The following is a 14436-nucleotide window of genomic DNA, read 5'->3' as shown; positions in this document are numbered from 1 at the left end:
ATATTCAATTTCAGTGAAAAGTTACAGGACACTTTTGAAATAGGATTAAAAAAAATGTGGAGTGAATGTACAAAAATCGCTCTTGAAAAAAAAGTATTGAGAAATAAAAAATTCGGAGACATCTGTTTGTTGTTTATATGTAAAACTAGCTACTGTCAAAATTTGAGAGAAATCAAACAAATTCCCTTTGACTTTCAGCTCTTAAAAGGTGATTCGGGCGCTCGCATTTAGAAGTATTGAAAAATTCGATAATTAATTTTTTTTCAAAAGTTTTGGTATAGTTTGATAGCCAGCCAGTCCTATAAACCGGACGCACTACGTCGCTTGCACGCGGGAGACCCCTGAAGGTGCACGGTAACCTTAAAAGTGGTGAATGATCTCAAAAAAATGGTGAAACACCAAGCTGCTAGCCTTGATAAACTGAAATACCAAGAGTAACAACTGATAAAATCTCTTTTGTCCGCTTCTTGTTATAGGTTGGTCATGTGATCATTCATATTTTCTAAATTATCCGCTGCTCGTCACATAACAAAAGTCACGCAAATGTTGTAGACTGGCTACGTGAGCAGTGTTGTAGGGGTTTTTCATCAATTTCGATCAGAATTCATAGAGCGGATCGATACCTTAAGAAACATTTTCAAAATGTTTTAGACGGAAGTACTTATCGATTTTCCTCGCAGACGTGTTTAGAATTGCCTGGCATTAGATAACGTCCTTATTTTAGGCCAGATTCGATTCTTGTATCTGTACGCTAAGTGAGGATTTAGCCCGGCCGCAATGGTAAGTTTCAAACACAAATTCTGCGAAGTTTTAGAGCTGTAATTTCAGAGTATCACAGACAAAGACTATGAGACAGGGTGTTGACTCTTGTGATTTGTTCAGCAAAAATGTTCGTCACGATAATTTTATCATATTGACGCGTATGGAATAGAGGTGGAAAACACAATCTCATCGTAGGATTCATGTCGAAGTTGAAGAGAGCATATGACATTACTTGATTGATGTTTACGCACATACTCGAGTTTTGGTTAAATTTCCCTGGTTGTTGCCCACCAGTTCAAGTTAATCACGGCTCCGTAATGCTGCTAAATTGTTGTCTGCTTGTGTTACTATCAAATCCTCTGCCAGCAGGGGTCATGCGGATGTTACATGCGTTCTCGTAGCACTGATCACGTGTCCATTTTATTAGTGCATGTTTATGCTTCAAGCTAGATATGATTACTGGCGCGGTAAGTGCCTTTCATAATTGCAACCAAAGCGTTGAAGAGCTTAGGAACATGATTGCACTTTTAAGTTGTTACATTGATGAAGGGGTTTTTCCCTCCACATATAAAATAAGTTGTTAGAATTTCAGTGGTTACTACCGCTGCAAAAAGATAAAATTGTCTGCTGAGTGAAAAAGTCTGAGTTCGTCGTTACAGACTTTTTCAAAATCGCTAAAAAAAACATTTTTGAGGCAAAAGGACTATACACAGCAGGTAAAGTAATTCAACGTTTATTTATCATTGATTTATTTACATAGTCAGCAGTATATCACTATAGGTGAGGCAAACGGTAAATCTGGTACATTCACGATAAAACAACAGTCGGCTACACAAACAGATTGTGTTAGGGTGCGCGATGCACTCTGGACTACTCAATAAAGACACACGAGTTCTCATCCAATATGGCGTCCTGTATTGCATAATAACTTGGTGTCAGGAGTGGGATTGCCTTTACGCCCCATCCCTTGCCTTAACTCCTTCAAGCGACGGAATCTACGAGGTTTCAATTCAGACGTACACTCTCGACGACCTCTGACCGAGAAACGACCTCGTAAGAACCAAATATGGCCGAAGGCAAGCCACCAAACCTTTCGTTCCGCGAAGACAAAGCAGCCAGTGTAAGAATTTGGCGCAGGAAATTCAATGCCTGGTGCCTGCTACAGCGAAAATGGAGGGACGCCAGCAAAAGCCCAACGACTCCAGAGCACTGGGTCCCAGAAAAGGCTCAATCCGAAATAGCGGCTTTCTTTCTCGCCCTCCCGGATGATGTCTTGGAAATTTTTGATACCACAATCCTTCCGAAAATGACAACAGAAGAGAAAAAACAGCCATGGACATATCAGCAGCGTTTAGAGGGTCATTTTGTCGGTCAAGACAACGTCATGCCCCAACGACTAGCTTTCTTCAATTGCACACAAAAACCTAACGAATCCGTCACAGATTTTGAAACCCGAATCAGAAGCATTGCCCAAAAATCCAAATATTCCGAGATGACAGACCCCCTCCAGGAGCTCATGCGCGACCGCTTATGCACAGGAGTCCACAACAAAGACCTTAGAGAACTACTCCTTCATCACTACAAGGAAGACGGGAAAACACCCTACACATTCGATGAACAACTTGCTCGTGCAAAGTCCTGGGAAGCAGCTCACAACACCAACCTAGCCATTATGCACTCTACCAACCCGAACCTCGAAGAGCAAGTCAATCAATTGGCAACGAAACCGACACCACCCCGTCGTGGAAACTGTGGTTGGTGCGGAGGCCTTAGACATCCCCGCAAGGACTGTCCAGCGACCAAACCAGGTACCTACTGCACCAATTGTTATATGACTGAGAACCATCTTGCCAAGGTCTGCAGATCCCCCAAAGACAAGTTCAAGTTGGATTTTGAAAAGAAACAAAGAAAACAAGCCAAGCACCCTCCCCCTCGGCGCTCAGACACTGTTCACCACTTCTCTCAAGGGAACGATGCATCTGCAACGTATCTTGATGATGATGATGACTACGTCGTCCACTCTTTCTCAGCTTTTGCTCTTTGTGACGACATGGAGGACGACAAATACTTCACCTGGCTCCCAGTCTCCGTTAGCCCTGAAAAGAACATAAAAGTGCTAATGCAAGTAGACTCTGCCGCATCCTGTAACACCTTACCATCATCAGTTTTCAGGAAGATATCGGCAACTGCCCCGCTACGCCCCTCGCATGTCAAGATATTTCCTTACTCTGGAGAACCTATTCGCCCATTGGGCAAAGTCAGTCTAGCCTGCGAGGGCGTCTCCCACTTCGAAACACTAGAATTTCAAGTAATAGACTCGGCATGCATCCCAGGCAAACCCGCCCTCATAAGTGGTAGAGACAGCAAACGTCTCGGTCTACTGAAATTTCACAAAGACAGAGTGTTCTCCTCCCCAACGTCAGACATCAAACTACCCCGCATTCATCTGGCCTCCACAGATCAGACAACACCTCCCCAGTCAGCAACTACAACCGACTTGCACCCAGGCCACCTCCAGCAGACCCAATTGGTTACATCATACAAAGACAACTTTGAGGGTCTGGGAAATGTGGGTCAGCCAGTCCATCTGACTTTGGACCCTAAAGTCACACCCTGCCATGCAGGCATCCATCGAGTACCGGTGGCGAAACTCGAAAAAGTGAAAGCACAACTTGACGCCATGGTGAAATGTGGAAAACTCAAGAAGGTGGACCAACCAACAAACTGGTGTAGTAACATGACGGTCAGAGAAAAGACCCGCCCCGATGGCACCACCAAAATACGCTTATGCTTAGATCCCAGCCAAACGCTGAATAAAGCCATCATAATTCCGCGCTACCAGATTCCTACTATACAGGAAATACTTCCACGCTTATCAAGGAAAAAGCATAAAACATTCTCCATATTCGATGCCCTCGATGGCTTCACTCAAGTTGCGCTCACAGATGAATCCAGTCTGCTCACCACCATGCACACCCCCTGGGGTCGATACTGTTGGCTCCGCCTCCCTTATGGCGTTAGTTGTGCCCCAGAGGAATTTCAGTTACGAATGCATGAGGCCCTTGAGGGTCTGCACGATGTGTATTGCATAGCTGATGACATCCTCGTCGTGGGCCAAGGCGACACAGTTGAGGAAGCAAACAGAAATCATGATCTCAATGTTCTTGCCCTAATGAAGCGCGCTCGAGACAAGCACCTGAAGTTCAACCCGCAAAAAATTCAGTTTAAACTATCACAGATCACCTTTATGGGCCATGTGATATCCAACCTGGGTGTGACACCAGACCCCAACAAAGTCAAGGCCATCTCTGCTATGCCGGCCCCTACAGATAAGCAGGGAGTGATGCGATTCTGTGGCATGGTGAACTACTTGAATACTTTCTGCCCTAACTTGTCTCCTGTGATCAAGCCCCTGTTTGACCTCACAAAGCAGGATCGTGACTTCATCTGGTCAGACATACACCAGGAAGCTTTTGCCCAAGCAAAGCGTCTCATTACCAGTGCCCCATGCCTCGCTTACTTTGACAACAACAGGCCAGTCACCCTCCAAGTGGATGCCTCACAAGGAGGGCTTGGGGGAGCCCTCCTCCAGCCTAATGATTCCGGAGACCTTCAACCAGTCGCTTACACATCCTGCACCCTTCGCCCCAATGAAGAACTCTGGGCTCAAATTGAAAAAGAATGCCTTGCTATAGTGTCGGCCTGTGACAAGTGGGACCTCTGGATTTACGGCCGCGAAGTGAACGTCCACACAGACCACCAACCCTTAGAAACAATATTCAAGAAGCCTCTACACTCAGCACCTCGCCGCCTCCAGAAAATGCTGATGCGGCTACAACGGTACAAAATCAAAGCCACATACAAGAAAGGCACGTCACTCATGCTGGCGGACACTCTCTCGAGGGCCCCTCTCCCCACCATCAACGACTCAAAACAGACCAATTTTGAGATCTTCAGACTTAACATCGACAGCGACATCAAAAACCCCAGGGTCACTTCTGAGACTCTGAATGACATCATATCTGCAACTGCGAATGACCCCACCCTCTGTCACCTGATCAGGGTCATAACCACAGGCTGGCCTTCAAGAAAATCGGAACTTACCCACAGCTTACACCCCTATTGGAACTTCAGGGAAGAACTAACCCATCAAGATGGGGTCATCTACAAAGGAACGCAAGTACTTATCCCGCTGGCAAAAAGAAACGCCATCCTACAAAAGGCTCACGCTGCCCACTTTGGAGCGGAATCAAACATCCGTCTCTGTAAGGACACTGTCTTCTGGCCAGGCATGAAGTCTGATATTCGCGAAACATGCCGTTCATGTGGGAAATGCGCACAGTTCCAATTACAGAATGCCAAGGAACCCATGAAGTCCCAGCCTATACCAGAGTACCCTTGGCAGTTTATCAGTCAAGATCTTTGTGCGTTTGAGTCGAGCACCTACCTCGTCACAACCGATCACTATTCAGACTTCATCGAGGTTGATGAACTGGAAAACACCTTATCTACCACTATTGTGGCCAAAACTGAAGCACATTTTGCTCGACATGGTGTTCCAGAAACGATTTTAACTGATAATGGACCACAATTTATTGCATCCGATTTTGAGCGGCTCTGCCACAGATACCAAACAAACCATGTCACAAGCTCACCTTACTGGCCCAAGGGGAATGGAAAATCAGAGGCATCAGTAAAAATCGTAAAACGCATCCTGAAAAAGTCTGGAAAAACCGGCCTGCATGAAGCCCTTCTTGTATACAGAAACACCCCCCAAGAGGGCCATCTCTTGAGTCCAGCACAAAGGAGTATGGGACGCCGCATCCGCGGACTCCTACCTATATCTACGGAGCTCTTACTACCCAGCGACCATACTACTGACATAGTCCAGGGAGCCATCGCGGCTAAGCGAACTAGGGCTAAACAACATTATGACATAACTGCTAGTAACCCTCTACCTTCATTAAATATCGGTGACTTTGTCTACGCCAAACCGTCCCCCCATCACAAGTCTGGCCCTTGGCTCTACGGTCTGGTGACCGCCATTCCGGCCCCACGCTCCTACATTGTGGAAACACCCGCAGGGTTAACCAGACGGAACCGAGCACACCTGCGCCCTGCGGCGCCACCACCTCCTGGTGCTCTAGTCCCAAGGTCGTGGTTAGATAAGCTACCTCCTAGTCCTACGCCGGCGGCAGAATCCCCACCATGCCAACCACCCGTCTCACACATTACTCAACCAGCCCACCCACCACCTCTTTCACCCACAATGCAACCACCTACCTCAAGTGCCATGCCAGTGCCGACTGCTGAAGTGGAAGCACCCGACCACCCTATTCCAATACCATTAGCACCTATCACCGACGAACCAAGCTTATGCCATCGCCCAAGCCCCATCGCCGAGGAGAGCCACACAAACAAACCTGTCACAAAAACTCGTTCGGGCCGTGTTTGCAAACCCCCTATCCGCTTGAACTTATAACTACCTCCCCGACTAATCATCAATGACACTGTTGCTGTTGGAGATTCATTTTATTACCGTTCAGTTTAACCTTGTTTTTTTTCCCTCTATTTTTTCTTTTTTCTTTTTTTCCTTCCCCCTTCGTTGCTCGATGTGCGTAAAGACACTCTTCATTTGGGGGCATTGTTGTTTCCCCCTAGCTGTGGCGGAGACTTTTTTTTTTCGCCGACCCGTCACTGACTGTTTTGTTCAGTTATAGTTTCAAAAAAAAAAAAAAAAAAAAAGAAGGAAGGGAGATGTTAGGGTGCGCGATGCACTCTGGACTACTCAATAAAGACACACGAGTTCTCATCCAATATGGCGTCCTGTATTGCATAATAACTATTGTATGGCCCCTTTGTGCTCTTATATAAGCGTCGTAACGTTGTTCTAAAAATTTTCACCGTGCTTATTAACTGCTTGGTTTCAGTAAAACAGAAGGAAGGAGAGAAATTTTTTCGGATCGAATTTTAGAGGTGTAATCAACGGTTGCAAATTAACATTTATTTTTTTAAAGACTAAAGCTAAAACGTTTTTACAACTTCAACACAATTACAGTGACTGAGAGATGCTAAAGTTAACTGAATGTGAACTTTTCAGTTACGTCTCAAGCCAATGAATAAATCATTCAACTCTCGCAAGACCTGACAAAACAGTCCTTCTAGGTAAAATGAAATTTAACAAATTGTAGAAAAAGAAGCCTCTAAAAATTCAGTTTTGGACGGGGTTTTCGAGCCTGTGCCTACTTAAGGTGCCAGTTGAGTAGTACATTGTGTTACTTTTTCTGCAATTCAATTTCTTTATTTGCAGTTCACGTGCCTCTTGGTTTTTGGTTGGTAGGCAGTGTTTCCCTTACTTTTTGAAAAGGAGATGTAATTGTTCTGCATAGGAAAAAATGTTTTGAAAAATTCCTTGGCATTTGTTTCTTCAATGGCCCTAAACTGTTTTTGTTTGGGGGGGGGTTTGAGCTTTCTTCATGTAAGGGCCCATTCAGAGCTGCGTAATGAACAACGTCCAGTCAAAAAAAGTTTTTGTCCAGTCCTTAGATGATTGACAATTCCAGTCATTTATAATGGTAAGGAAAATATGTAGAGTTTCAAGTATTAATATTTTAAGGTTCAAAGACTTGAGAAGAAGACAGATACTTAAGTACCAGACCAAGAAGTTTTAATAAGGGATTTGTATTGGTTGTAAGATTTCTGGCTGTATGTGATTGCACATTTTTGCTTTGCCCCTTTCAATAAGATGTAGCAGTGAAACAATGTGATGCTTAAGCTTAGTCATTCTGAGCTCAAATTATGTCAAATCAGCGGACAAGGATGCTATTTGTGTTTCTGTCGCAGTAAATAAACTTTGTTTAGCTTGTATTACTTTGAGAATCAATTAGTTTGCAAGCCTGAGTTAATTTCATTAACTTCATAACCTAGGTAAGTATGAAAATTTAACCATATAAAAGATGTAGATGTAATACTGATTTCACAGACTGTTTTGGTTGTACCACTTTTCCTGCATTGAGATGGATGCTCATGTACATTCAGAAAATGCTCTGAAAATTTACTTGTTTCATATTTAAATGTATTTAAATATCATGTCAAGGAGGGCACTTTTATAGTGATAAGATGCAATGGATGTTTTTCTGGCCAAAATGGGGTTGTGTCTGAGAAAATATAGGTTTGACTGGACAATTAGACTTCAGGCCTGGATTTTGATTTCTAAGGGCTGCTGGCCTGCTCTACACTAGCTGTTGTCATCAACAAGTTACTCTCCAATGTGTGGAAAGCCCAAACTGGGATCAATTTAGTTGTTGGTAAAATGTAGTGGTTGAAAACTTCATTTATGCCCCTTATTTAAACAAAGTTTAATCCTCATTTTAGGGGAACTTGTTATCTGCACAGTTAACAGTGGAAGGATATGAATTTAATGAAATCAACCCTTTTATAGAGAATACTCAAATGCAAGGCGTTGACGTCTAAATAACTAACCATTTGTGCCTAAACTAGATCTGTGGAAGCCCAAACACACTTTGCTCCTAAAAAGAGCAATCTATAGAAAGCAGAAGTTTGAAACACTGCCTGCCCAGGATATAAGAGGAGGTGAGAGTTTCTTCTTTAGTGAGATGTTAAGAAATGTAGCTAAATGTTTTTATTCAAATTGTTGAGGTGTATATAGAGAATGCTGGTACAAAGGGTATCTAGTCAGTGGTTCTATTTACTGACCCCTCTGTAAGCTTTAGTAGTCCATTTCTCTTTATTACCTCCAGATATTTCAATTCCTTTCTATATGAGAAAACACCCAAAGTCTCTGGATGATTTTATCTGATATCTTCCCAGAGAAAGAAATAGCATCATTCCTTCATACTGATTTAGAGTAGACTGTTCTGCCTTTGCTAGGCAAGGGTTCACCAAATATTAGAAATCTTTGGTTTAAAATTGTAAATAAGGATTTTTCGTTCTTTGACAAGCTGGGTTGGGCTGAGACATGCCCTATTTTACTGTTTCAGTTAATTAAATTTCATTTTTCAAAAGGATATGGCTACAAATCAGTGCGAATGTCCTCCTAAAAAGAGGAAGAGGAAAGCTGCTGGTGATGTCATTGAAAAGTCTGTAACGCTCATAACAGAGGAGGATGTCAATAGAAAGCCTGGATCAAGTGAAGTATGGATGCCAACAACAATAACTTTGGCAAAGATAAAGAAAGATAAGACAAAACGCGGGAAAATCTTATTTACAGTAAGCTCAACAAAAGAAGAAATGGAGCAGAAGCTCAGGGTTACTTTCCCAATTCTTGCCTGCACTGAAAGGTAATATTTTGTTGTCATGAGAGTTAAAAGTCCTTAATATTAGAAGCTTGCATTGTCCACTAAGTTTTTCAGGGACAATGATAGGTGTACTGGACTGGAAGGTTAATTATCAAATGAATAAGTAATTCTTAATAATTCCCCACTCAGTATGATCTGCACAGTCTGCAGTCTGTAGTCTGCAGTCTGCATTTTACCACGCCCTATTACCTATAGCAATTAACAGTTGCTCACTGATAAATTAGGAGATAATCCATGGTTAATAAGCTGGAAATATAGGGTACTTGTAATTACAATAATTGTAATCATAAAACTACTACAAGGTCCCCAAGGGCTGGCAATCTCTATCTTCAACATTCAAGTACAGAACAAGTGATTTATTTCACTACCTGAAAATAAATTTAAGAGAGTACACATTACATTAAGTCATGCAGCTAAACATTTTGATGCCTCATCCTTGATTCACCTATTACAACTTATGTTGACCTCTCTACTTATAATTAACTTTGTTTTGCAGATTTTATTTTGCCAGGGCAACTGGGCAAGCGAAACTTGACTTTGGCAAGGAGTGTGGTATCTGGAGTGGAAGATATACAAACAGTATGATAAAGGGAGATAGTGTGTTGTATGTCTATTATAAGGTTCGTCTTACTCAGACAGTACATCATTTTGCAAAGTCTTAAGTAGTTCTTTGTGTTACTTTGCTCTGTATTTAATGCCTTATGTTGGTTAATGTTGTGTCACTTTACCAGGTGGAGATTTACTGGAATATCCATTTTCACATTTGGGACATATAATGGCCCTAAAGGTCATTTGCAAAGCACTGTGGTGTGATTTGACATACTTTGCTTTTTGAGAATAAGATACATACAGCACATTCAAAGTTTTGTTCCAATAACCCTCATCGTATCACCTGTCGGTCATAATTGGTAATGGCCTGTCAGTTATTTGTTGGCCCACAGTTGATGGAGGGGAGCTGTTCTTTACAAAATAGTTACCACATTTTGCATGTTCCTTCAAACTTTTATAAAAATCTGTACATACAGTTCAGAGCCACCTAAATTAGCATGTCATGCGTAGATATAAGTATGGTAAATAAGACTAATTGTAGCCTAGGCCAGGTTAAAACCAAGTCAATGCAGCAGTCTCACTTGTGAGATGTGGGGTCTCAAGGGAGGTTTGTGGGGAACTTTCTGTGCCTTTACTTGGTTTCTAGGTTTGCTTGCTTTGTTTCCCTCCCTTTCGATTCTTTCCACTAATTGGTAAGCATTGATTCCAGACTCTTTTTCAGTGTTTGTTTTGACAGGTACCTAAGTTAGTTTGGCTTTGTTGCCATGGTGACTTCCCTGCTGCCCTCCACTGTTGTTACTTAATTTTACAGAATTATCGTTCGACTTAAATAAACTGTACCTCTTAAAATCCATTTTAAGCTTCCTTATGAAATATGTGGAATGTACTGCTTGAAATAAGGATTATGTAAATGACATTTTGACTTGTTTTTAAGGAAGAGAAAGGTGAAGACTCAGGCCTTTACTCCTCAGACTCAGAATTTCCTCTGACAAAGGTATTTTGAAGACCGCAGTTCAAAATATATGAACTTCATATATTTATTCTATCTCATTTATCACTTTCACGGGTTTATTATGAATCGACTTAACGGCCTGCTCCCAGTTGGCTTATTAGCTCAATTGGTAGAGCGCTGCACTAGTATCGCAGAGGTCAGTGGTTCGAGTCCTGTACAGGCCTGATTTTTTTCAGGTCTGATTTTCGCTATTGCACAAATAGCGCTATCTACTGCGAGGATCGTGCATCATGCATATAGATACTAACTTAACATGGAGACTGCCTGGAGTTGAAAAATATACTCTTTAATTTGGCAGCTTTGACTTGGGTTTGGCTAAGTCTCCCATTTACCTATCTATAGGAATTGGGGTCATTCCATTGTGAAATAAGAAAAAAAACTCCTGAGCTTTTGCTGCTTAGAGCTAGAGCATTTCTGTTTTTTAAATAAATAAAATTGCTTGTTTTTTGAGTTGATAATGATATTCTGTTAAAAAACAAACCTTATAAATTTGGACCATTTTTTTCTGCAACCATCACTCAATCAAATTTTCTTTTATTGACAAATTATAATGCATACAAGGTTTTTGAGATAAATTTTATTTCCTTGCAAATCACATGAGAGTAAACTAAAACATGCTCTAGGTAGGAGACTTTTTCATCATTGATAACAGTAGCTTATATTACTACAGCAACAGTAATATATATAACAAGTTCCTAATATAAGCTGACTAATCTGTTAGACTCAGGGATTTGTTAAAAAAGATTAAGGATAGAAGGAGAAATGCTCTACAATCTGATTATATATTTTTTTCAATTTTTTTCCAGGAAGACCAAATACAAGACTCCAACCAGTTCTCCACAGACTCAGGACAGTCAGGAGCAGGTATTACACTTTCACCAGTGTGATCTAACAAAATTGGTTCAAATGACATTGCCATTACCACCGCAACCAACACTTCCGACAAGTTGATTATAATGTTACTAGTGTTTTAATGTGTAGCAACTCACCATTATGCCCCTTGTTTCATAAGTGTCTCACCCATGGCATTAAACAAACATTCTGAAGTGTTGCTTTCAGCAGTTCTTGGGTTCACAGAGTAGAGATGGAAATATTGTGCAATAAGTCACATTTTTCCCTTGCAACCTTTAATTTATTGAGGGGACATTGGGGTTTTTGGTGTTGTGGTGTTGACCCCTTTTTGAATGAGGTATTGAGGTGAAGAACAACTCGCATTGAAGTGTTGCAGTGATCTCAGACCTTACAGTGTGCATTGTTTATAATTTCAAATTCATGGTGTTCAGTGAAATAAACCATTTCTGGCGTTGCAGTCTGTTCTTTACTACATTTTAATAACCTGTGGTTAATTGTCAAACAAAATAAGCATTACATACCAGATAATGGTTAATAAACAGTTTGTTCTATTTTGTTTGTGGTTTTGCAGTACTTTGAACCTCCCCTCCCCTCATGTTCTCCTCTTTATTAGTTTCTCTATAATGAGTGAATGTAAGTAGTTCTTTAACATATAATTTGAAACTTCAGTCCTGTTTAAACATTAGCAATGTGTGAGAAATTGGTTGAGAGGTATCAGTTGGCATGGGATTTTTATCTGGCAAGCCCTTATGGTTTTTTAGGATGTCCTGCACCCTTATTTATTAAGTTTTCTCATGTATTTAATTATTGCATAGTAAATAGTGGGTCAAAAAAAAAATTGTCTTGGGATCAAATATATGATCAAATATATGATACACAGTTGTACAAAATTTTTTCGACCGATGTCATAAATGCGGTTTTTTCTCATTTCCAGTTTAAATCAGGAACCTTTTAAACAAACAAGACCGAAACATTTTGAAGAAACTAAAATCAACGGATTGCCACCCCCTGAAAGACATCATTCGTGTCCAAAAGATATAGGTACACAATCTTTGGAAAAAAGGCTGCGAGCGCCCAAAAATTAATAGACAGCGCTTTATGAACACCTTTGTAAATAGGTTGATATTATTTTAAGCTCCATTTATTGTAATGACATACTTTTTAATTCATAATATGTATGTAGATTTCTGTAGTTTTTCCAGATTCATTGTAACATAAGATATGTAGTTTTATCTTATGATAGAATAAAGACTTTTTATTATTATTGTTATTATTATTATTATTATTATTATTATTATTATTAAAAAGGTAACCCATAGCTAGGAGACAATATAAACAGCAAGGTATTGTCCACTCTCCATGAAAATTGATTTTGCACAAGTGAAGCTGATTACAGCCATGTAATACTTAACAATTGGTTCATGCTTTAGTGTGCACTATCGAGTTATGGAGCACGCTGGAAGTTTGGAGAGCACGAAAGAAGCGTAAGAGTTGCCCGAGGCAAAAGCCTCGGGCAACTCTAGCTTCTTGAGTGCTCTCCAAACTTCCCACGTGCTCCATAACTCGATAGGGCACAGCTGAAAGCATGAACCAATTGATTTAGAACATAGCCGGTGGAATTGTGCATCAAATCTGACGCGAAAAACGGACAACAATATCAGTTGAAGCGAATCGTGACGGCGCTGATGCCGAGTCTCCTTTTCCTTTGTTTTTCTCTTTTTCTGCCTCATTTAAGAACTCTAACCCAAGGGAAAAGGTCGAAACATTGTCTTCGTTTTCGGACTAGTAGGCCGAGTTTCTGTTTGTAACCATTATTGTCGCGAAATATATTATTTTTCCCCGCGCTAACAATGGCCGCTTGCGCGAAAAGAAAAATTTCTGGTGAAGTTGGATTTGCTGACGCTATTAGCGTGCACTATTGGGATTTTGGGCACGCTCACGTATAATGAATTTGATTGCAAGACTCTGCTAGCTATGTTCTAATGAAACTTATGACGGGTATAAAGAGGGGAACACTGCTGATAACAGAACTAGTTATGGATACTCTATTTGAGTTGTCAGAAACACATGAATGTACAAAAGGCTCATTATTTGGTAGCCTATAAAAAGATCATTTTGATCAGGAAGTAAATGGGTAAAAGTCAATGTAATGCATCATGCTCAAGAAAATTCAGTTATTGGAGAAAAAAATTAAATATTTTGAAATAAACTTAAATATATGATATTTTTGTCTGTAGATGATTTACAAGAGCAGACAAGGACTACCACTCTTATATCTCAATTTGAGAGTGTTAAAATCTCTGAGAAAGATGAAGTGAACAAGACATCTCATAAACAGGCTTTGATGGAGACATTTACAGCAAAAGGGAGTCAAAGTTATCCACAGTTAGCTGTTTCTGAAGTCAACCAGCAATATACATGTGCAACTGGTATACCTCCAAGCTTTTTGGCAAGGCATACCACAGACTTATCGCTGTTGGATCACCTACCTGCTACTGAGGCTGTGTTATCTGATGGAGTTCCAAACCTCCCTCAGAACAATGTACAGAATGTCAGGTAGGTAAGAGAAGCTTCGGAGGAGTGTGATTAAAAGTATGTCGTCTCTCATTGTAATGATCTGTTATTGTTTTGCAAACCTACTTGTAATTTCAGCTTGAATAGTTTTGTAAATAAGTTAAACAGTATATGCTAGTTGATGTTTTTCATTCTTTTTATGACTTTTCAGTGGTAGAATGAAAATGGCAAGTAATAATTAAAATATTTGGGAAAAATATGTGGTGTAAAGTACACAATTTTTATTTTTCAACAGCATAAGTCTAAATAACCTAAGTTGCCATTGAATTTGTATAAAATTATTTACCTAACAACTAAATTAGAGCTTAAAGCAACTTTGTTTCTAGAAGGCATGAGAGAATAAGTCACAGAGAATTGACTTAATTTTCA

General features: G+C 40.6%; 1 protein-coding gene across 1 annotated transcript; it reads left to right on the top strand.

Annotated features, from left to right (window-relative positions):
* Window positions 1-544: 544 nt before the first annotated feature.
* LOC148724921 (uncharacterized) lies at window positions 545-14404 on the top strand. Its single transcript, XM_088731247.1, has 6 exons — window positions 545-780; window positions 8788-9062; window positions 9577-9700; window positions 10564-10623; window positions 11448-11505; window positions 13731-14404. The coding sequence occupies exons 1-6, from the start codon at window positions 778-780 to the stop codon at window positions 14051-14053; spliced, it is 843 nt and encodes a 280-aa protein (XP_088587373.1). The 5' UTR covers window positions 545-777; the 3' UTR covers window positions 14054-14404.
* Window positions 14405-14436: the final 32 nt, after the last annotated feature.

This window comes from Stylophora pistillata, chromosome 8 (genome assembly GCF_964205215.1).
Source record: "Stylophora pistillata chromosome 8, jaStyPist1.2, whole genome shotgun sequence".
Classification (NCBI taxonomy): domain Eukaryota; kingdom Metazoa; phylum Cnidaria; class Anthozoa; order Scleractinia; family Pocilloporidae; genus Stylophora; species Stylophora pistillata.
The sequence above is the reverse complement of the archived record's forward strand: the minus strand, read 5'-3'. Positions and strand labels throughout refer to the sequence as shown.